Source organism: Vulpes vulpes, chromosome 1 (assembly GCF_048418805.1).
Source record: "Vulpes vulpes isolate BD-2025 chromosome 1, VulVul3, whole genome shotgun sequence".
Lineage (NCBI taxonomy): Eukaryota > Metazoa > Chordata > Mammalia > Carnivora > Canidae > Vulpes > Vulpes vulpes.
This window is the reverse complement of record NC_132780.1, coordinates 120503007-120527623: the sequence shown is the minus strand read 5'-3', so window position 1 is coordinate 120527623 and position 24617 is coordinate 120503007. Positions and strand designations below refer to the sequence as shown.

The window sequence follows — 24617 nt, the reverse complement described above, 5'->3', positions numbered from 1 at the left end:
TCCAGGATCGCGCCCTGGGCCAAAGGCAGGCGCTAAACCTCTGCGCCACCCAGGGATCCCCTAGATAACCATTTAGAGTGCTGAAATGTAAGCACGGATTTAAATGGGTAGTTACATAGCATAAAATCAAGGTCTAATCAGAGATTATATGGGCAGAGATGGCAGGAAGAGTCTATTGGTTGTGCTACAATAGTTCTAATTATACTACTATTTGTTTTTCCAATTATACTGTTTAAGGCAGTCATCAACCTAGTTCATTAGTATTATCCTTTTTCCTACAAGATTAGCTCTATATTATAAGCATCATTTTTCATGATTCATATTTCTTATAAGGTGTATATATTTTACATCAGTTTCTATATTTCTAGATTAATATTTTAACTGCTTTGATTTCAAATGATGTCATTATTCTGTTTCTCAACAACAGCTGGTTGAATCAGTTAGGTTTAACTGTATTTGATTTGAAGGGCTAATTATGGATACATCAAGGAATATTTTGGCCAGGTTTAAAAGGATTACCATATCAAAATGGCTAGTAAACTTTTCCATTTCGATTTAGGAATATAAAGAAACTTATTTTTGAAGGCTCTCCACACTCTTGTAAAACAATGAAATAAACATATAATTTAAACAGATTTAATGTTTAAATATATTTGCCTTCACTTTTTAAAAGTCTAATAACTTAAATTTTAAAAAGTGTGAGAAATTTAACATATTAGGCAATGGCAACTACATTTTTATTTTCTTGTTTGTTCATAGGTTAAAAAAGGGATTCTTTTCTGCCTTTTTTTTTTTTTGGATTCTCAGCTAGCTTCTCAGTTTGGGGTGGTTTAGTCTAATGACTAATGGTTGTTGCTCTTAGGTTTATCTTGAATCTATCTACTGCTCTCTGTAACTTCTGCTATTATGTTCTAAACCTCTGTCTGGTTTTCTGGTGATCCATTCTTGCCCTCCTTTCCATTTTCCATTGTAACTGTAATGATTTTCAAAATGGAAGTTGGATCATGTTACTAACCCTTTTTAAAATTCTTTAATGAATCGTTTCCTTTACCCTCTTCATCTTACAGAGCCCTCCAAAGTCTAAGCCTTCGATACTATACTGCTTTTCTAGTTTCTCTCATTGTACCCTATATCAGTTGTCCATTGCCATATAATGCTGTAATAAACAACTGCAAAACCATGGTAGCATACCACAGTATGTACTTACTTGCATGCATTGGATTCAGTTGGAAGTCAGGAAGCTCTCCTGGTCTTAGCTGGGTTCAGTCACACTTGTGGGATTGACTGACTATCAGTTTAAGTAACTAGGACAAGTCAGCTCTGCTCTAGCAGGCTAGGCATGGACACATGAAGTTGATCGAATGGCATGAAAGCAAGCCCCAGTGTGCAAGCCCATTTCAAGCTTCTGATCACATCATGTTTCATGATGGGCCAAGAGGTCCATGGGCCAGAACAGGTCACACTGTTGAGCCCATTGTGGGGATAAGGCAAGGTCACTTCATACACAGAGCGAGGGCTGTGCAGTAAGACTACAGGAAGAGTTAAGAAATGGGACCATTATTGCAACCTGCCACACACCCTAGCACCCTAGCCTCTTGTCTCACCTCTACATGTGTAGTTTGTGTTTCAGCAACATTGACAGGTTTCTCTGGCCTTCACAGTTTTGCACATGTGTGAACTCTGCCTGTTGCCTCTGTATTTACTCCCTCCCACACTACTACTCCAGGGTACATTCACAGTGGGTCCCAGAGCTGCTCTCTTACTTTATAACAAGCTCATTCTTTCTCCCTCTATAGAAAACTGTGAACAGGTGAATTTGTTAATATTTTTATAAAATATATTACTAAATAGGATGGATATCTTTGTGTTTGCTATTTTTCTTTAAAAATTTTTTTAAAGATTATTTATTTATTTATTCATAGAGACACAGAGAGAGAGGCAGAGACACAGGCAGAGGGAGAAGCAGGCACCATGCAGAGAGCCTGCCGTGGGACTTGATCCAGGGTCTCCAGGATCACACCCTAGGCTGCAGGCGGCACTAAACCGCTGTGCCACCGGGGCTGCCCTGTATTTGCTATTTTTCATACCTGAATTTATGCCTGCAAAATGACTGTTTTATTTACAATATGTAAGTCACAATGTGGACATTACTTATGAGGACTGGGGAAAAGTATTTTAAAAGCTTTAAGGAACCGAGGTTGAAATAACTATCAGAAGTTATGAAAAGTCTCAAAAATATTCAGTCCTTTAACCAAGTTATTCTACTTATAGAAATTTATTTAAGGTACTTCTAGAATTGTTTTCATTAATATATCAAATATTTACTTAGTACCGACTAGGTTTCAGCCACTATTCTAGACATCAAGGATATAGCAGTGAATTAAGCGGACCCAAATCTCTGGTACACTGAACCTAGTAAGGGGAAGATAGACCAAAAAACAACCTAAAAAACCTGATAGACATGTAAAATATATGAAGTGGTAAGATCTGTGAAGAAAAATAACTAGGCAGGGGGAAGGGAACTAGGAATGCCTGTAGAATTGAGGTGGGTGATGTAGTGGGGAGGCAGAGGAGCCCCTCATTAAGAAGGGGAAATTTGAGGTGAAGGGCATGCCATTTGAAAATTACCAGATGACACAGAGATCATGTAGGAAAGTGCTTATCCATGCATTCATATGGTAATGCAAAGTAAGAAACTGCTGGTTTCCAACAAGAGAGAAACAGGTAAATTATGGTACATCTGTATGAGACTACTAGTATTTTTAAAAAATTGTTATAGAAAAAATGTTTAATGACGTGAAAAAATGCTCAAAATAGGTACCCATACATAAACACACACTCAAAGATACAAAACAGTTTATACTCTATGAGGCTAAATGTATACAAGCATGAAGTCTGTGCACCCAGTTGTAAAAATTCTAAAAGCGATCGTTTTTACATGTTTTCTGTTTTGTCATTGTGATTTTGTATAGTCTTCTGTTATTCTACAGTGAACGTGTATTGCCTTTGTGAGAAGAAATTAAAGAACTTCCCCAATAATGAATTTACCGTCAGCAGAGTCCCTGTTTATATTATGTTCATTCTGGTGAATGACTGTTTTACTAACATAGTTACCAGATTTGATCTATGGTGACGTCTGTGGTCTCATTATCATATTTACTGTTTTCTGCAGGTTTGGCGTTTATGTTCCTCTCTGCTGTTTTCACCAAGATAGTAGAGCTCATCTTCTTCTCACAGACTATAACTATATGGTTCAGCAGCAGGCTGTAGAAGAAAGTGCCTCAACTGTGGGTGGCTTGGCCAAATCCAAAGACTTTCTCTCCCTATTGCTGGAGTCTCTAAAAGAACAGTTTAATAATGCCACGCCCATCCCCACCCACAGCTGCCCCCTATCTCCAGACCTTATCCGCAATGAAGTTGAATGTCTGAAAGCAGATTTCAACCACAGAATCAAGGAAGTTCTCTTCAACTCCCTCTTCAGTGCCTACTATGTTGCATTTCTCCCCCTGTGTTTTGTGAAGGTAAGTGGTTACTTTTATGTGCTTCCTGGATTTGTGTGTGAATGACATAAACTGGGTATTTCTTATTTAATCCCCCTTTTTTCTGTCTCCCCTTTGGCAGCCTGGATGGTGGAGTTCGGCTGCATCCGGAGTGCACTAATACCGCTCCTGGTTGGCGGATAGGTATTTCCATATATGTGATGCACCCGTGGTGGTCCCCTCTTTTTTTCTTTTTTAAAGTTTTTTTTTTTTTTTTTAATTTTTTTTCCAGTTTCCGGGGAAAATAAAATTTGTGTTTATGATAGAATCAGTATGTAGTAGCTTAAGAGGATTGAGGTTTTAATAAAATTCAGCCTACCGTGGTTGGTCTTAACATGGTTAATCAGGAGTTTCCTTGAATTTAATCTAACCTTTATCTAAATTTCAATTTACTTCAGTAGAAGAGAGAAATGGTCTGGATGTCACTTGGGCCCAAAATCTTTTGGGACATTTTAGTGCCCTTTCTTCACCTATTGAGAAGCACATCTGCAGCCGGAGTGGTCATTTACAGAGGGCACTCACTTCTTCTAGAAAGGAAGCACTTAAAATATAATTGCCTCTCCCTCCCAACCTAATTCATACAGCCAGAAAGTCAGGTTGAAGGATTTTGGAGGACTCTGCTCTTGAACTTTCTGCACGGACAGCAGGACAACCCATGCATGTGTGACTCAGTGTGGCATTTGTCTGCAGGGCGTATGTACACGCACCCACCCCTACCTTCTTGCTTAACAGTGCATGGATCATTTCTCTCTCTTCTGATCTCTTCCAGAGTACCCAGTACTATGACATGCGCTGGTCATGTGAGCACCTCATTATGGTGTGGATCAATGCTTTTGTCATGCTCACCACACAACTGCTGCCGTCCAAATACTGTGATTTGCTACATAAATCAGCTGCTCACCTGGGCAAGTGGCAGAAGCTCGAACATGGGTCCTACAGCAATGCTCCACAGCACATGTGAGTAGCCTAAAGGGTAAAACCATATAACACCTTTCTACATGCTGCTGATCATGTTTATTTGCTTTGTATGTCATTCTTGTTCTTGGCTTTGAACATTAATTTTTTGTTTTTTGTCTACATGGATGCTTGTCATCACTCTAAACTGAACACAGGGGACATTAACTCATTCCCACCACCATCCCCAGTCCCTCCTTAAATGCCTCCTACCTTTCAGCTGCCCGGTTACCCTGGAGTGTATAATTTGTTTCCCAGGCTGTAATAGTGGAGTTTTCTTTCAGTCTTAACCCTTTGCCCAGATTGACAGAGTCATGATATATTTTTAATTCTCTTTGGAAGATTATAAAATTCATCTTTTCTTCATTGCCACAGCTTAATAGTTGCTAGCTAATCATCTCACACTCAGGCAGCTAAAATTTGCTTCTCTCATCTTTCCTTTCTAATAAATGTAAATTTGTTCTAGTAATTTTCTTTGCTTGCATTTTTTATTATTTTTCCTAAACTTGCTAATGAATGTTTCCCTGCTTTGCCCATATTTAATGAAAACTGTCCCTAATTGAGTTCTCTGTGAGTATTCCTCTCATTGTGTCCCCTTATCAGTCATTTCTGTGCATGGTCCCTATGATCCAAAGTGGTTAACTTTAGAACCCTTTTGTTCTCTCACTTCTGAGCCCTTTGCCATACCTTCCTCTCAGACCTGGACCATCTTCATCTTTCTCCCTTTTATAATTGGAACATTTCACAAATTTCATCACCTAGAAATTCTTTCCTAATGAAGTGGGACAGATTGAGGGGACTTTCCCCTTCCCCTCTCCCCCTCAGAGTCATCCCTTCAATTATCTGCCTTGATGTCTGATACAGATTAGCACAGGCCTTCAAGCCCAGGAACTGAAAGAGATTGGGCCAGGCTGAAAAGAAACCCGACTGTGGGCAAAGGACAAATTTCAATAAAAATTGAAAATACAATCCACAGTACTAGTACTGTACATCTTCAGGCTCCTGATGGCACATGGCCATGAGGTGTATCATCACTTTAATGCTGGTAAGTGTGAGCAAGGCCGACGGAACATTTTCTGAACTGGGAAAGCTTTAGGGTGCTAGACCTTTTCTTTTGTTTTAATATATCTAAAATGTTATCCCAGTTCTTACCCTAGGAAACTAACCTTTCCAAAATCAGGAAGAGATGAATTAACTTAGATTTTTTTTAAAAAAAGCTTAACCTGAAGATCCCCATCCCCACCCCAACTCCATCACATTGGTGCTGGAAACAATGAAGCTTCTTCCATAACTTCTTTTTGCTAAAGAAACTTCTATAAAAATAAACCAAGAAAGCGGTAAAAAGAAAAGTATGTGTGTCAGTACCTTGTGTGTCTCTGTGTTCTGTATAGCTTCACGTATGTATGAGGCATTTGAAGTATGTGACAAATAGACTGATTTTCAATACCTTTGGGTGATGTAATTCTGCGGTAAACGTCATGCTAATTTGACAGCGTGTTCATTTCTCCACTATTCTTACTACTATGCATTTTCTCTTGTTTCTTCTCTCTAGCATTTCCATCAATATTTTTGCTCATTTGGGATTGAGGTGGCAGTCCACTTGCTTGCACTCGATTTTCTAGCTCATAGGTGCTTTACACATTAATTTCCTAAGCCTCATAGGTCCTTTGACACTGAGTTAACTATCACTTTGCAACCTCTCTACTATAGCAATGAAGTTATAAGAACAGATCCTTCCTAACTTTCCAGTTTGACTATGCAATTACTATATTCTCAGAATTCAGGCAGATGAAGCTTTGAATACTTAATTCCTTCCATAGAAATGTAATTGGCCTTGCCAGACACTGTCTTATCTGTAATTGCCAATATGCTAACGTTGCATTTTTTTCTCCCTTAGTTGGTCAGAAAATACAATATGGCCTCAAGGGGTGCTGGTGCGACACAGCAGATGCTTATATAGAGCCATGGGGCCTTACAACGTGGCAGTGCCTTCAGATGTATCCCATGCCCGCTTTTATGCAAGTACCACTTATTTCTTTTCAAACATAAACTTAGTGGTAAGTGTTAGGAGGCCACTATGTGTGTAAGCACCTCACACAGTGTGTAGCTCATACTAGGAAATTAATACATGGAATTATTACTACTACTATAATGCCCCTTGTCTTTTGGAAATGTATTCTTCCCTTTTTAATCTTACAATTTTTATTTTTAATAGTTTAGTGGTATCCTTGTTATATTGTGTCTGTGTATTCTTAAGTCTTATTTAATATAATAATAATGGTTTTGTTTTGTTGGGTTTGAGTTTTTGTTTTATTTTGGGGGCTGTTTTGTTTTTGTTTTTGTTTTGAGTTTTGGTGGGGGGTGGTATTTGTCATAGCACCTCTTTAAACAACCTTGACTTCCCTTCTGAAAGTAATACAAATGCCATGATGTCTGGCCATTTACCTTTTCCTGGATTAAGAGAAAAAAGGCTTAAAAAATTTAAAGGAAGAAGCAATAGATGTCCACTAAACTCAGTTTCTGTTCCATTTGAATTTATGCCTTGGATTGTGTCCTATTTGATCTTTCAGTTTCTGGAAATTCTGACTCTAGGAGGTAGAGGTATTTATTTCTAGCTAGAAAGGCTAGCTGATCAGTGTCAGTGGGGGAAAGAAGGTGCATTCAGGGGACTGTTCATAGTATTGCCTTTGTCTAAAAAAGAATTGTAGATCTTTTTTGAGATACTTTTTTTTTTTAAGATTTTTTATTTATTTATTCATGACAGACACAGAGAGAGAGAGAGAGAGAGAGAGAGAGAGAGAGAGAGACAGGAAGAGGAAGAAGCAGGCTCCACGCAGGGAGCCCAACACGGGACTCGATCCCAGGTCTCCAGGATCACACCCCGGGCTGAAGGCGGCACTAAACTGCTGTGCCACCAGGGCTGCCCTTTTTTGAGATACTTAAATCTCATTCTCACTCATTCCCAGTTCCTTGTGAGGGTATATGGACTTTCTGTTCTGCAGATGTTTGCTGCTAAGGGCCTTTCAGTTAAATACCGGGAACTTCACAACGCTGGATACTTGTAAATACTATGGGGGGAGGGTGTGAGGCAGGGGCAGAGTGGGGGCTGGGAGGACCATGGGCCAGGTACAAAGTTGAATGAGGAAACTACCAGCAACTCCTTCTAGACTCCTTTGGAATTGCCTTAAGGCAGAGGAGTAGACTTAAGTCACAACTTGTAAGCATTTGGTTTCTAAGTGGTATATTTAACTCAATCAGCTGTATTCCATAGGCCATTAATGGCTTCTGTTGACCTTTGCAGTCCCCTTGAAACTTGTAATAAGCAGATATTCTACTGGAGTTTTCTGTTTGAAAAATAAGTATTTTTCTTGCTGGTGTATTGGACAGCTGGAGAATCAGGTGAAATCCAAAGAATAAGGATTAGGGAAGTTAGCTTATTACTGATTTTGTATGACCAAACAGGTAAATCAGTGCTTCTCAAAGTGTTCTTTGGGCCACTTGCATATAAATCACCTGGCTCACTCTTTAAAGTGATTCAGAGACCCTACGCCAGACTTCTAAATCAGAACATCCAAAGGATTCCAGGAATTTGCAGCATTTACATATTTGGAAATGATTCTTAGGCACATTGAAATTTGAGAACACTCATTTAAAATGTGCCAGTTGGGACATCTGGGTGGCTCAGGGGTTGAGCGTGTGACTTTGGCTCAGGGTGTAATCCCAGGGTCCTGGGATTGAGTCCTTTATCGGGATCCCGGCAGGGAGCCTGCTTCTCCTCCCTCTGCCTATGTCTCTGTGTGTGTCTCATGAATAAACAAATAAAAATCTTTAAAAAAAATTTTTTAATTGGCTTATAAAAAAATAAATGTGCCGACTACCTATAGCTGTTACAAGTTAAAACTCATCCTAGCCTTTCTACTCATTCAGTTTATAGCTTACTGGCACATTTAATTTTAATTGTTGTTATATTTGCCACAGAAACTCCCATTGCTTGAGTCCTTTTGGAATATTCTGAGCCTTTCTTTTTTTTTTTTTTTTTTTAAGTCCATAGAACTTTATTCATTAGTAGCTAGAAAGAATGCCACTCAAGGCAGCTCACTATCCATTTATGGCGTAAGAAGTTTCAAGTTAAAGAAAACACACTCAGAGTGGCTTAAAATAATTAATTGTATTATCTCACAAACAGGGAAATCAGAGGAAGGGCAGTTGATTTAGAGTTTGAGGATATCACCAAGGACCCAGGGTCATCCCATTTCTCTGATTTTATATATATATATATATATATCAGACTCTGTGCAATGCATTCTCTAAAAGGAAGCAATTGACTTTAGCAGTTCTAAGCTGTGTATCCAGATATAACAACATCCAGGGGAGAAAGAGAGAACAGGTCTTAATAGTCCTGCATCTCTTTCTTAGAAAAGAGGGAACTTTTCTCCCAAAAAATCTCTGGTACTGGATATTTTCCACTTGCACCTCCAGACCCACTTGCCATCTTCTAGAGCTTGCCTTATGTGCAAGGAGGGTAATCTCTCTGATGGCATCAATGGGCTCCTTTGCCCATTTGTTGCCAGGTGATGTGACCAACAGGAATCATTGGCAAGAAACAGAAGGATGGAGGAGAGTGAAGTCAAGGTATTAAACTTCCTAGCTTCATTTCTTCTGGGTGAATTCTGTGCCAGTTTTATACATGATATTACTGGATATCATATGCTATAACCCAGGTTAAACATTTTCTTCCTCCCAAAGAAGGACCCAAAGAACCTGGCTGACTAGAAGAAGCTGGCTGACTACCTTTCAGAGGTGTTAGGATGATGTGACTTTATTCTCAGATTTGAAGTTCAGGTCTAAATTAGTTTATTTAGATCTGATATACTACCATTGCCACAGTTTGCAACCAATGATCTCTATCTTTCTATTCATAATATGTTTTTATTAGTAAACCAGAATTTAGCCATTTAAAGTGAAGAGTGAAAACAGTGAGCAGCCATGTTTTTAGCCAAACTCTAATTCTGACTGATTTATCCTTCCTTCCTAATTGTCCTGTGTACTCTACTTCTCAATATCCAGGGGGAAAAAAAAAAAAAAAACAGCAGAAATACATGGTGTAGAGGATTTGAGTCAGTGATGATGATGGATAAACAGTTTAAGGGAACATTAAGAAATTATTGTTTTGATATTTCAGTTTGTAATGCTTCCCGCGCCCCCACCTCCAGCCTTGTCTAGTGTGTTTATGTCTCAGACCAGCCTGTAAACTAACAATGATTTTTGCTTTTTTTAAATGGTTCATTTTACATACTGTAAGTATCTACTTATATAATGTCTTCACTTTTTTGCCTCTTGACTTGCAAAGTCTAAGATATTTTCCATTCAATTTTTTGTCCAGCTCCTGTCTTAGATTAGTGTACTTTTTGATCATCTCAAATAAGATATATACCCAAGATATAACTTAAGAAAATGTTTAGAGGCAGTGCTTTTGGGTATAATGCTCTTTTGTGTCTCAGGGCATTGAAATAAAATTTATTTCATTATTCCTTGAACAGAGAGGAAACAGTTTGGGTCTCTACAGCAAGAAATAGCCTGATTGATGTTCAGTAAGCAGATCCATGTGTTACTGATATAGGAACCTATAAATATGAAATTATTTTAGGAGAAAAATGTGAGAATAACTACTTCGCTTTTCTGTGAAATAATGTTTTGCTTTTTAACTTCCTTACAGTTCCTATTTCATCGCCCGTTAAGGCTGTTAAATCTGCTTATCCTTATTGAAGGCAGCGTCGTCTTCTACCAGCTTTATTCCTTGCTGCGGTCGGAGAAGTGGAACCACACGCTTTCCATGGCTCTCATCCTCTTCTGCAACTACTATGTTTTATTTAAACTTCTTCGGGACAGAATAGTATTAGGCAGGGCATACTCCTACCCACTCAACAGTTACGAACTCAAGGCAAACTAAGCTGCCTCTCAACAATGAGGGAGAACTCAGATAAAAATATTTTCATACGTTCTATTTTTTTCTTGCGATTTTTATAAATATTTAAGATATTTTATATTTTGTATACTATTATGTTTTGAAAGGTGGGAAGGGTAAGGGATATTAAATGTATCCACAAACAAGGTGATGTGATCTTTCATGTGTTAGTACATTTGAATAATACACAGGACGAGAGGTGTTCCTCTCCAGTTAAAGAGATTGATCTGTTTGTATGGCTGTGGAACAACTCATTCATTTATGAACACCTCTCATATATCACTTGATACCGTACCTTTAGTGTGTCTGCTTTCCTTCCAGTCCCTTGATTATCTTTAGTCCTCATTGGCCTTCCTGCTACAAAAAGGGAGATCAGTGGAGTTGCCTGACAGTTGCCATTCTCTTTCTTTTTGGCTGCCTAATAGTATTGGAATACATGGGGCACAGAGTGGGTTATAGTTCTGGGTGGGAGTCTTTGTTGCGTATTGGTAGCAAGCATTTCTGTGTAATGGGAATGCAGCATTTTGTTCTGCCCAATGACATTTAAAAATACTTAAGAATCAGCTGCTATCCTGAAACTCAGAGGATATAGCTGTCATTTTCCCCATTCTTTCACTTCTTTTGCCTCTTAAGATTTTTCTTTAGTTATTAGGTGTTTGAAATAATACTTTGTAAGACAAAGTCTTTAGAGTGCTTGCACTCACGAAGGAGGAGGTGTATGGCTGGACCAGTGGGAGAAGATGAGTGCAAATGCCATGTGGGCTGGAGTATGGGCAGGTTGAAGATCCTGATTGATTAAAAGAATGGGCAAGTCTTGGATGCAGTTTGGGCAGCAGTCCACCTACAGCGGCATGTTCGGAGTTACAAGCAGAAGTGAAATAGAAGAAGTTACCTCTTTGTCCTCTGATACTTTGTGCCTAAAATGTGTGTGTTTTTAATTTCAAATTCCAGAACCTCTATGTTTGTGAGCATTACTAACCATTTTAGTCCATGTCTGTGTTTTTGAGAGGTGATCTTAGTCCATTGATGTGACTGGTCATCTAAATTTCTGAGGCCTTGAGAGCCTGAAATATATTCTCATCTGTTTTCTGTGCTTGGTTTGGCTTTTTTACACTGTGAACTTTTTGATGAAACACAATATGACTTATGAAGTAAAAAGACCAATCGTAATTCATAAACTGGCTCTGAAAACAGTTCTTGCAGAAGAGTTCCCAATAGGTTTTCAACAAGGGCAGCATGATGAGGGGTAGGTGTGTATATATATATATATATATATATATAGCTACCCAGGGTAACTGCTATGTTTAAATTAACCATGGTTTCCTTAAGTATTTTGATGTGTATACTTTTTTTTTAAGTTCTATTATTCAGCAATCGAGCTAAGTCTGTTCAGCTATTCAGCAAATATATGTTGACCACCAGGCACTATGTTAGGCACTGGGGATATAGATAGCAGTGCATAAGAGATACAAAGGCCTTACCCTCTATAGAACTTGCAATTTGGGGGTTGCAATATGTGCTGTAAATAAATTTACATCTAATGTCTCCTGGTAGTAATAATAAATGTAAAGAGAAAATTGGGGCAAGAGATAGAAAGTACTAAGAGTGGCATTGCTAGGAGGCATCTTTGAGAAGATAATTTCTGAGCAAAGAGCAGAGCAATGAAGCAGTACTGAGCCATATAAATAGTTCTGGGGAGCATTCAGTAGTAGCAAGGGCAGTGACCTACAGTGGGAAAAATTTAGGTATATTGGAAAACTAGCAAGGTAACCACAGTGTATTTTGTTGTTTTTATAAATGGTTCAGCCTAAATATGGTGGTTCTTGGAGTGAAGGGGCGGCAGGAAAGTTGTCATTTCAGTATTCTTTCCTGAGGATCTTAAAGATAGGCTTTCTTTTGTCCTAACATCTTGATGATGGGATTGACAGTTAAAAGCAAAATGGGTGGTCTTAGCGCAAACGTGTCTCATCAAAATGGCTCCGAGTTGGTTCTGCCTCTGAAACACAGCCCTGATAACTGATTAGATAACAGACTACTTTTGTAAGCTAATCCCCCCACCCCATCTGGCTTGACCTGTCTTTGCCATATCCTAAACTAGCACAGGAGGACCAGATGCCAGGCTGGCTAAAAAAAAGGAAGTATACAAAATAAAAATTAGTTTTGGCTATAAGAATTGCAAAGTGCCTTCCTCTCTTTCCAGATATGACAGCTGGATGACAGATATTTCTCTCAGGGAGATAGCTTTCAGTTCAACATGCTCCTATACACTTCACCTGCCCTTTTTTGGTGCCACATTCAGATGGGGAAGAGAAAAATTACTAGTTACCTATGTATCCTATTACTTATGCATCATGTGAGAGAAATGACATCTTTGCTTAGTGATAGGAGATGCATGCTCAGTAAAGGGTGGCCTTTTGGTGATTGTTTATTTACTGGGATATTAAGTGGTGTGTGGAAAATGGTTTGGCAAAGATCATTTGGGTGAACTTTGGATACAAAGAAAGGAAGGTGCTTGGTCAGTTTGGGTGGCTTAAGGTAGGTAAGTAGAGGAAAGTAGTTGACAGGGATGGGCATGATGGGAATGTTCCCCAATATCCTGTGTACTCTGGTTCTATGTTCTATTCCATAAGCTGCTTTCCCTAACCTATCAATCGCCACCACCACCACCCCTCCCCCATTTCTCTTTACTGAGCAATTATTATGTACTGGACACTGCTGGGTGCCAGAGATAGTGATGTTTAGAGTTGATTAATAGAAGGCTGGTAAGTAAATCAATAATTGTAACACAAAGGTGTTCAGAAAGGAAGTATATATACAAGATACAGAGGTGATACAGGAAAGAGTTATCAATTTTGGAAGCTGCAGCAGTGTCGGAGGACTTCACTGCAGCAGTAACACATAAGCATTTTAAAGGAGGACTGGAAGTTTACCACATAAGTGAGGGAGATGGTTCATGCAGTGCAAAAACCCAAGGCATGGACTTGCACTAGTTCTTAACTACTTCAATGATGCTAGAGAAGTAGGCAAAGAATAGGTTATAGGAGGACTTGGATTCCACATTAAAGGGTTTTAAACTTTTATTATAGGTCACAGGTTCTTAAAGGTGTGATCCCCAGACACGACATCAGATCTACTAAGTAAGAATCTTAAGAGTAAAACCCAAAACTCTGCCCCTTTCACAAGTACTTCAGGTAATTCTTAAGCGGACAGAAGTCTAGGAACTGAAGACCGCTAGTGAAAGATTTTAAATTTAGGACTTACGACCCAGAGAATTCTCAAATCAAGAGTTCTCAAAATATGATCTCTGATTCTGCAGCAGCAGCATCACCTAAATGGGAACTTGTTAGAATGGAAAGTTTTAAGCTCCCCCCCCGCCCCCCGCCCCTCAACCAAGTCACAAACTCTGGATAGAGCCCAGATGTCTGTTTTAACACACTCAAGGTGATTTTGATGAGATCCACTGTCCTATCCTAGGCAACTTTGGCAGCAATATGTGCAATCGGTTTGGAGAACGGACAGATGTCAATGAGACAGTAGGGAAATTAGTTAGCCAACCATTTAAAAGGTCCATGTAAGAGAAGGTGAGATGGGGTGGGGTGGGGTGTCACCACTCTGGGTGATGGGAAAAGTGGAATGAAAAGAGAAGTAAGGACAATTCTGGTGAATAACATTTAAGAGCAGAGGAAGAGGAAGCTTTCAAATGAATAAGACTAAGGAAATGGACTTCTCAGAGATGAGGTGAACTAGTGTTTCAAGGAAGAAATGATCAGCAGTATCAAAGAAGGAAGTCAAGACAGAACTATTAAATTTTGTTACTAGATCATTGGTGATTGTATAAGAGAAATTTTAATGGAGCAATGGGGGCAGGGGGCAGCAGCTGGTCCAGAGTAGCGAATGAAGAAGCAGTGAATTAGAAAGTGTTCTTGGGAGCCCCTGGGAAGGAGGAATAGCAAGTTCTGTGAGCTAGAAGGGAGGCTTGATACATACATACATGGCTTAGGAGAAGTGCTGGTGGGGGAGTGGGGGTGGAAGAAACATCTGCCAGCAGAAGCTTGTGAAGTAAGAGGCAGTTTGGTGGCATCGATTTTAGGAAGAGGCTTAGAATAGTGGAATAGCTTTTGTGAGTTTTGGGAATGAAGGTATGGCTGAGGTGATAAACCATACATTTCCAAAGGTGCTCCTGCCACGGTTTTACGATTTTTCTCTGGTCTAACTCAACAGGTAAGTAAAAGGGTGGAGATAGGTGGTATGAGACCTGGTCCTAGTTTGGAGGTTCACCAAGCAGGTTTGGCTGAAGTGGTCCAGGGAGTTAGTGGTGCCAGTGGGAATAGTTGAGATGCTGTACCTTGATGTTTGGAAAGGCTAGGGAAGGAAGAATGAAGTCCGGTGGGGGTACTGTCGGAAAGGTAGAGGTAGGCCAGGCATTAATAATCCTGAACAGGCAGAAGGAATAAAGGAGCAAGGATAGAAGTTCTCAGAATGGAATATAGGAGTTTAGGATCACAGAGTTCTGGGTTGTGAAACAGCATAATGTGTAATCCTGAAGGCAAATGGCCAAACTGAAGAGAGGTTAAAGCTGTAAGCAACTATGCCAAGAGTGTGGAGGGGGTTTCCCTTAGCATCACTGAAATCGTCCAGAACAATGGTGGAAACCATTGTGCCAAAGCTCAGTGCCAAAGACCGGGAGACAGTGAGACACTGACTACATCATGGCGACAAAGAATGGAAACAGTTAAAGTAGCTGGATTCCATGAGTTTGGGTAATGAGAGATTTTTGTAGGAGTTGGGAAGAAGCAGTGGTGTGGACATAGAAGCTGGAAACCAGAACATCATCTCAGCAATTTGTAGTCTGTGTAACAAGGGAGAAATGTAGGAACAGGAGTGCCCTCAGGGGAGCGTCACCTTTTAAGGAAGCCCAGGAAGTGGAAGCAGCATTCAGGGAAGAGCCCAGGGCCGTGAGGAGAGAAGACTCCAGAGGAACTGTAGGAGTGAGGGCAGCTGTGTGCTGCCAGCTGGGGGCAGTGGGCACAGATACAGGAAAGAGAAACAGCTGAGCGGGAGATCTGGGAGTACGGAGGAGGATAAGGCATTTGGGGCAGTAACTATGGATGACGGGAGCAGGCCGGGGTGGCATAAAGTTCTAAATAGAATGTTGTCGCCAAAATGCTAGTACTTTTATCCCCTTGGCAATGGTGTTTCTCACTGCAACTATCACTGTTTTCCTGAGGACCTGTGATTTAGACCCATTGAGTGCCCCTCTCCCCCGTTTTTGTGATAATATATGCCAGGATTCTGCTTCTTTTTCCCCAGAACATCATTAACATAATCATTCAAATGCAAGAGTAGTCCCCTTCGATTGATTCAAATAAGAGAAAAACTGAGTTCACATCGGTTCAGATGGATCCACATAACTCCAAAAGCTGTGGACTTTTGGGGAGCAGTAGCTTTTTTTCTTAGTTTTCATGACAATATCCATTGATTTATAGTGGGTATCTTAGGTAACATGTATGATTGTAACAGAGAAGTTGCAAATATTTGACAATTATTAAGAGGTAAAATAACAAAAACAAGAAAAATTTACTGAAGCAAAGCATCAGGACTTTGGCTGTGAGACCAAACCACGAAGTAAAAACTAACATCGAACTAGAACAACGAGACTGATGCATATAATCTACTTTTCCTACTACTGACTCTGGTGACCCCAGGTCCTCCTCTAGTTCATAGTGCCATCATAAGCATTATCCTTTATATCATTTATTAGAATACATTTTTAAAGCGTAACAATGTTTTAATTACACTTAAATGTCTCTATGGATAGGTTTAATATTTATACTTCTTTAATCAATAGAAAAAATTTGATTATATCTTTGGAAACATATTTGTCGAGCTCAACAAACAAGCTGAAACCATGTGGATTTCCAACAGACTCCTTTGAAAAAGTGCTTTACCTTGCAGAATTATAAGCCAGGAATTACTATGGCATTAAGTTATTGCAAAGCGTCATGATGCATCCAGTAGAACACATGGCTGCATAGTTCACGGATTTCTTAGACTTAGCTACATCCTCCTTCATCCTCACAGAGACGTGATTTTGCACTGCTCATGACCCTCAAGGCTGCTGAATGACTTACGGTGCGCCAGCCCATCCGTGGTGGCCCCCAGTTTTACACTCTCTGGACCAACACTGATCTCAGGCAGTCGTCCTTCTTCCATCTCCTATGCCTCTCCCTGCTTGGAAAGGTGCCCGCTCCTTCTTCTGGCCTGACTGCTAAAGAAGGTATTGACAAAGGAGGACACATTCTTTGTCATTCTACATTTTTAGCTGACCTTCTGCTGGAAGTGCCTAAAAAAATTATACTCCTGAAAACATTTAGCCCCAAGATTCATTTTTGTCATCAGATAGGACAAGCCATTGTAGAATGTGGTCCTACTCAATCCTGGTGGGAACTGGACCTGTCCTGAACCTCTCTCGCTCCAATTCTAGACCAGTGAGTCTTATGTTCCCCACTACCTCTTCAGGCAGCAACACGAGACCTGTGTAGACAAATGACTGTACCACCCAATTTTGGTCAAATGTGATTAGCATGCGGTGAACATGTGACATGAAAGTAACATCTTATCTTGGACCTATGACTTCATCATCAACAGGAGTTAACCTATTTTGTCATGATGGACATCTCTAAAGCCCCCTCTCTAGGAGCCTGGAATGCTGACATGAAGTGGCTCATTAGCAGAGATCCAGCAGGACTTCACAACCAAACCAATTAAGACCACACATAACTTTAGAACTATTTGTTCTTAATTACCACTCTCACATTTTTTAAACAACCAAAGCAAAATTCTCAATGCCCGAGTGTCTCCCTAGTACCTTCTATTGGATTTGCCATTGTGTTTAATTAAAGCCAATAGGTAACTTGAACACTATTAACAATCCTATTAAAAGATGGTAGTTGCTACAGTTTTCCCTTTCAACTTTCATTTGGTAATGGTTCTAAATCTTGCTCCCATTTGTTTATGGACCATTTCACTTGTTACCACTTTTTTCACTTGCTCCCTTTTTTCATTAGACTCTTCAGGGATTTAAGAGTTCTAAGGTACCCAGTGCAATACTACTAAGCTCTTGATAAATATTGTTGAAGATGATGATGCTTACATTTTTAATTTCCCCAGAATCCAGAATTTTGGCCAATATTTTGAATTTTAGGGCTTTAGATTAGGCTGTCTTAGTGGGGTTCTTGGTGAAGTCTGTCCACATTCCATCTGAAGCAAAGAATAAAAACCAGATTCCCTCTATCTGGTCCATTTTGCCCCTCTCCCCCCAAAAAGGAAAAAAATAATTGGCCTGAGAGGGCCATTTTGCCAATAAATATAGCTTATTATCATTAGCAACCACTAAAACTGAAAGAAAACAGTAGGAGATGCATGCATTTCATTTCCAATTCACCATTTAAAATCAACCACCCATTTTGAGGAATGGTAACTGATTCGAAGAAGCACTTTGAGAATTTGATTTTGCAGCCCTTTGTAGGGCACCATGCAGATCCTCCTAAAACCACCAGCCCTTGTTCTGTCCCTCCTCTGGATGGAAGCAGGCAATTTGATTTCCATCCAGCCATTCTCAGAGGGGTCACTTTTCAGTCCTAAATGAATGACCAAATAGGTAATCTCGGGGCATTTGAGGGAACAATTTCAGGGGGAAAAAAAATGTGAGTTCTCTCTGCCATGAAATGGAATTTCCTCAGCGTCAGGTTAGCCCAGCCCACAGGAAGTTTATGAATGTGTTTGTGACAGTTGACAGGCTGGGCTATAGTGAAGAAGTCCACATTTAGGCCGCAGGGCACTAATCAAGAAGGTGAGTCAGCTTCCACAGCCTTCCGGATTGACTGGCTAGGAGAGCTCAGAGTAGAGAGTATCTCCAGACAGTTGTCATTGTGTCTCTTGATGGCATCCGCATACCCAAACTCCTGAAGATGACGCTATGAACAAGAGATGACAGAGTCGAAGGAGCAGGGCAGCCTTTGAAGAATCTGCCTGGACGCCTCGAGCGGAACTCCCTATATGAACTTCATGGCTTCTCAGTCTATCCCCATATAAAATATATCCTCTAAGTGTTACAAACAAAAATTCAAAATCATCATAAAATAGTTTAAATATTTCGTTACTCGGTTCAGAGCTCTGATGGTGAAGCAAAGTCCAGTTCCTTTCTTCCTTTACATTCTAACTAGAACGTGGTCTTTATCAAAGTGTAGACACCATAGTGCACTGCGATGGGAGAAAGCCTATCTGCCCACATTTTCTGATAAGGCAGGAATGTACTTTCCAAATCTCCTGAACATGGCCTTTCTCATCTGTCACCACTATATTTCTTCACCTTGTTTGCCAAGGAGGAAAAATGCCATGCCCTAGGACGTTTTTTTATGGGTTGACTTCTCATTGGCTGCTGGTCCAGGGTCTCACTCACCTAATGAGAATGGAAGACACTGAACTGCCTCTTCACTGTTCCTCTTGCTCACACACCTCAGTGCCCCCTGAAAGTAGAGCTCATTAGCTGGCCTACCAGTTACCCTTGCCACAGACACTGGCTTAAAAGGCATAGCACTAGATTTCAAAACTAAGGCTTATCAGGGAAGAAGGGAAAGAGGAATATATATCTGTTGCGGGATATCGGCTTTTAATTTCTTCCCAGATGAGGTAAAACTTCAGTTCGGCCTTGGTTGTGAGGTCTGCTGAGAGGTACTGCTAGTCCCTAGAGAAATTTCTGCAGTGACAGCTTGTGAACAGAGTTGAGCCGGACTTGAGCCTGAGAAGATGTGAATAGGGCTAGAAACAGGTCTCTCTTAATTTGTTCCTAAATAATAAGATTGTTGTCTTAGAAGGTTTGAAACTATTGATACCCTAATGGGTTTTGCTTTGAGAAGGGCTCTTGGGAAGCCCTTTTGAGGGGAGCACCAAAAATCTGCCAGCAGGTTATATTAGTTTTCCTTCCTCTCACCAGCTGAAAAAAGAAAGACCCATTGGAAGTTCTAAATAATTGATATAAAATCAGATTGGTTTATTGCTTCTGCTTGCATATAGACAGGAGAAAGGCAAGTGGGAGGGCCTGGGGTGGGTGGTGGATGAGGGGTATCAGGGGGGAGAAAGGTGCCTCAAATCTGCTCTGAGTAATGGAAGGAGAGGGAGAAAGGGAGGCACCCACAGGCTAAAATGAAATACATTTTCTGCAGGCAGCTCTCACCGAGTGGTAGTGATGGCCACCCTGCTAGGGCTCCCTCCTTATCCTCTCCCGTACTCCCAGCCTAGTGTGGGAGGACTGGGAAGCTGAGCCAGAAGTGTTTTCTACTACTGCCCCATCGATTGGAACACATTAGTGCAGTTCTTTAAACACATCGTGTGGTCCTACCTATGCATGGGGTTTTCCTCTATGATGATATCCTGCTCACGGACTCTGATTTGGAAAGCACACAGATCACTACTCCATACCTAAGTGAAAAGTCAGCACATTGCACTGAGGTAACCCTCAACTCAGCCCTCACCCTGCCCAGCTACTGGATTTATAAACCAGAAGTGAGGATAATGGTAGAGTCCCAAATTAACAAAAGCCACAGCCAGTACGAATTTGCTCTCGTGTATCGATTCTGATTTTCTACGCTGATTTATGGAACCATCTCCAACAGGTCTGCAGAGATTCCAGGGAAAGAGCATGGGTAACCTCACCCACTTGGATCTCCAAGTGTACATTAGCTTGCACCTCCAAACCTGCTTCTGTTTTGGAGTGTACACTTCTACAAAGTTTATCAGAAAACTGATCTAAAAGAAAACATGCTTTAAGGAGCATTAAAAAGCGCGAAGTAAAGAGGAGGCCTTCAAACCTCAACAGCAACATTTTCCAACATGGGCAAAGGATTTTTCTTTCTTTCAAAAGACGCGTTATTTTAGCCAACTCTCAACAATAATAGATAATGACAGTGTGGGAGAAATGCAACTCAGAATCCCAAACTCAGTGGAAGCAAGCACTCCATCTTCTTCCCCTACCTGACCTTTTCCCACCTGCTGTTATGGATTTACGTAAATTTCATCCCTGGGTCCTTCCCTTGACCTCTCTTCTGGCAAATGGACTAATTAATAAATGGTCAGAAAGCTGAAGAAAGAAAAGAGGCCAAAATAAGCCCAAACTTGGATAACCTATTCCTGGAATAATGGCCACGCTGGCCCTGAAATAACTTCCAGAGGATGAATCATGCCACTTTTTTCCAGACACCAGCAGGTGAACTGATGTCATTCTATTTGCCTCCCACTTCTTCCATCCAGAATCACTGATCTCCGCTGGGGCTGGTAAAAACAGCTGGTTGAGGTCTCTAGTCTTTGGCCATTCTTAGGGATGGTCATTTTATTCCTAAGTGTAACCCCTTCTGGTGTGACCCATGCGTTTTCCGCCAAATCCCCACAAAGAAGGCCAGGGGAAACTGTCTGGGTGGGACTTCTGATAGGGGACAGGAGAACCTTGGAATCTGTCACTGTGGATGAAGGGGGAGGGTGGTCCATAATGGGGAAAGGAGGACTGAATAAGATTAGGCTCTGAGGTCTTCCTGGCCTTGACCTGTGGAAAGGTTTAGAACCCCCGGACGGTCGCTCTATTTTTGAAGAAAGAAGGTTGTCTCCAGATGGCTCTGTCTCTGATGTGCGCTTTCTGCATTGCACTGTTGCATCCTGGGTGGAGAGCAGGTTAGCCAAGACTGGTTCTGGAGGAAGGGTGGGTCCCTCACACATGTGGGATGTAGTGGTATCCATTGGCAAGGACTCAATGGCTCCTGTATCTTGCTTTGGCTTCTCTTCTTTTGGGCTTTCCAAGGAGAGAGAATCCTCTCTGGCAGATCTCTGAGAGGTCCCACCAGTTGAGCTGGGTTCCTCTTGGCTCCTCTCCAGAGGCTGCCCTCCACTGTCCCCTGAGCTCTGAGAGGGCAGGGGCTGTGGGATCTGTGTGTATTGAATCTTGGGTGGGATGACTGGGACTGCCCTAGCCTGGCACATTTTGACCATGAAGGAGGTTCTCACAGCTGACACGCTCACAGGAGCTGAGTTACGGCGGCCTGTCAGGGCATGAACAACAATGTCCAGGTCCTGAGGGTCCTGGGAGCAAACACTCCACGGGTCTACTTTACAGTGAGATGAGGTCATCCATGTGACTTTTGTGTCTCCTGGCTCAGAGAGCTGCGTTCCAGGTGAACCGAATGAGGCCACATTGTCAAACCGGAAGAGGTCAGTGATGGGAACAGCGGAGTCCAAGTTGAGAGAAGAAGGCCTGTTTTTCCCTTTTGGAGGCCCACACTCAGTGCTCTGCGGCTGTAACTTTGGAGGACGCTCTCCAGGTGAGGAGCTGTCTTGCACACGAGGTGAACTCTCCTTGCTGCCGTCTGGCCCAGGAACCCCACCTCGCTCAAGCTGAGGGCTGCTCTGCTCATGGTGTGTCCCCGGGTCCTCTCCTGCTAGGCCGACAGGGATGATTTCGGCTGTTTGGGGCTGCAAACCACCCGGTCCCTTCTGGCTGGGAACAGCCTCTGTCCCTTTTGGGCCAGAGAACTCTCTGAAGGACCTCAGGGTTTTCTCGTCCCATCCAGTAATCTCTCGCCTGGGTGCCAGGGGCTGCAGAGGGTCGCAATTCCTCTCTGCTTCGAGGTTGGCACAGCTGCTGGAGGACGGAGCCTCAAGAGTCCACTGGCTCCTACCCGTGGTGGTTTTGCCATCTAGAGAGTGGCTCTGACGGAGGCCGGGCCTGTGGGGCAGCCTCTTCTCCAGTCGGCGGCCCTGGGCACCCTGCACCTGGGCCTCCTGCACATCCTTCAGGGTGGGAGAGTGAAGGGGACTCGTTACCCACTGGGGCTCCTCCCACGGCTCCACCATCTCCAGGCCATGCTGGCCCATGTCGGTCACAGCTTCGTCTTCGTCACAGTCTGAGGGCTCCTGCGCGGAATGGGCCACCTCCCCGACTGCTGGTGGGGAGCTCTCCGCCTCTCCTGTTGGGCTCCCCAAACCAGAGCCTTTTCCCTCAGGATCCGGAGCAGCATTCTTTGAATTTCGCTTTTCCCTTTGTCCTCGAGGGGCCTCCTGCCCCGGGCACCGGCGAGGGGCCCCCGGGCTGCCCCCGGGCTTCGGCAGGTCTGTGCAAGCCTGTGTCCTCGAGCTCCTGGACGGGTCTTCTCCCTCGGGGCTGCCCCTTGGTGGCTGCATTCGAGGCGCCTCCTCCAGAGGAGTTGGAGGGGGGGCAGCAGGCGGGAGAAGAGGAGACAGCTCCCCCGGGCCTTCCCGGTCCACCTGCGCTGGTGGAGAGGCTGCCCCAAGAGGAAGTATTTCCAGAGGAGCCAGGCCGGTGGGGTCCGGCCGCCGGCCCTTCTCGGGCTCGGGCCTCGGGAGGATGCTCGCGCTCGGGCTCGGGCTCGGGCTCGGGCTCGGGCTTGGGCTCGGGCTCGGGCTCGGGCTCTCCGGCTTTTCCCTATTGGCTGCCGAGGAGGCCCCCTGTGTGCTCTGATTGGTCGGCTCCCTAGTCCCCGCCTCCGCGGGGGTGGGGCCTGCGGGGGGACCGCAAGCTAAACTCGCAGGGGGCTCCGGGGAAGCCAAAGGCCCCGGGCCGGACCCCACGGTGGGCTGGGCGGCGCCGATCTTCAGAGCAGGTGGTGGCAGTGACGGGAGCTCCTCCTCGGATTCAATGATCTTCAGCTCCTGTTGAATCTCGGGCCAGATCAGGGCATTGGCCAGGTCATCTTCATCCTGAAAGACATCAAGAAACGGATTATTTTAGAGCCCAGGGCTCGGGGCACGATTTCCCAGTGACAGTGAAGGGACTGGCGCGGTGGCAGGTGCACTGTCCCAGCAAATAAAGGACACGGCATTATTAGCAACCGTGGATGTTTATTTATTATTCATTCATTTTTAAAAAATATTTTATTTAGGAGATCCCTGGGTGGCACAGTGGTTTAGCTCCTGCCTTTGGCCCAGGGCGCGATCCTGGAGTCCCTGGATCGAGTCCCACGTCGGGCTCCCGGTGCATGGAGCCTGCTTTTCCCTCTGCCTGTGTCTCTGCCTCTCTCTCTCTCTCTCTCTGTGTGTGTGTGACTATCATAAATAAATAAATAAAAGTATTTTATTTATTTATTCATAGAGACACACAGAGAGAGGCAGAGGGAGAAGCAGGCTCCATGCAGGGAGCCCGAAGGGGGACTCGATCCTGGGTCCTCAGGATCACGCCCTGGGCTGAAGGCAGGCGCTCAACCGCTGAGCCACCCGGGCTGCCCTTAGTGCTTACCATGTGCCGTAACACATTTTAACTGCATTTTCTTGTTTAATTGTCCCAACAACTCTAAGGCATAAGGACTCCTGTCACGACTCCCATTTTAGAGGTGAGACCTATGTTCAAACAGGTTAAACAATTTGCCTAGGTCTCCCACAGCAGCAGCCTGGGACTGCGATCCAGGTATGTCTACACCAGAACAGAAACGCTTAATCCCCGTGCACTGTTGATTTATAACACAAACCGACCCCTGGTCTCATTTAACCTCAGGTTTACCAGATGGCACACAAGAATGAGCTTCTCCCAGTGGAATTTAATGCTAACTCATACCCCGACATCTGCTTTCCAAATAAACAAATCCAGCTTCTCTTATTACCAAAGAAATACATATATTTCATGTGGAAAAAACACCCGAACATGTGTTAAAGGAGAATATAAAAACAGCAAATTCTTATAATCGTAGTACCCGCAGAGTAGTACCCGCAGATAACGGCTGTTGGCCTAGAAGGGTGTCTCCTCCTCTATCCTGTTTGCTGCCCCTTATCTCTCCTCAAGCGTAGTTTCTCTTTGTCTGACTCCTCCCTTCCCCTACACAAAGCCCCAAAGTGCAGACAGGAAAGGGATTGGAGGGAGGCCCGGTCAAGGCCAGGGAAACACATTTCAGTGGCCTTCATTTCTTGTCTCAAGGCCTATCTGTCCCAAGGAGCAGTTCCAGGAGGCAGATCCATCCTGCGGGGGGTTCAGGCCTTTATGCGAAATCTGACCTGCTGCCAACTTGACATCACTTCCCACTTGGCTCTCATCACACGTTTCATATTACAATTAATTTGACGCTTTTCCCAATGGTCTACGAGCTCCTTAAGGTCAGGAATTATGT

At 42.8% G+C, this 24617-nt stretch overlaps 2 protein-coding genes across 3 annotated transcripts in view; one reads left to right on the top strand and one right to left on the bottom strand.

The window, feature by feature from the left end:
- Positions 1–11636, top strand: part of TMEM39A (transmembrane protein 39A) — a 33566-nt gene extending 21930 nt beyond the window's left edge. For both annotated transcript variants that reach the window (XM_025990112.2, XM_025990111.2), the window contains exons 6-9: positions 3173–3521; positions 4309–4496; positions 6391–6511; positions 10210–11636. In XM_025990112.2, coding sequence (XP_025845897.1) covers positions 3173–3521; positions 4309–4496; positions 6391–6511; positions 10210–10443 — 892 coding nt within the window. In that variant the 3' untranslated portion in view covers positions 10444–11636. The remainder of the gene's footprint in view (positions 1–3172; positions 3522–4308; positions 4497–6390; positions 6512–10209) is intronic.
- A 1881-nt stretch (positions 11637–13517) lies between these two features.
- ARHGAP31 (Rho GTPase activating protein 31) overlaps positions 13518–24617 on the bottom strand; it is a 115955-nt gene continuing 104855 nt past the window's right edge. Inside the window, exon 12 of the mRNA XM_025990110.2 lies at positions 13518–23220. Coding sequence (XP_025845895.1) covers positions 20734–23220 — 2487 coding nt within the window. The 3' untranslated portion in view covers positions 13518–20733. The remainder of the gene's footprint in view (positions 23221–24617) is intronic.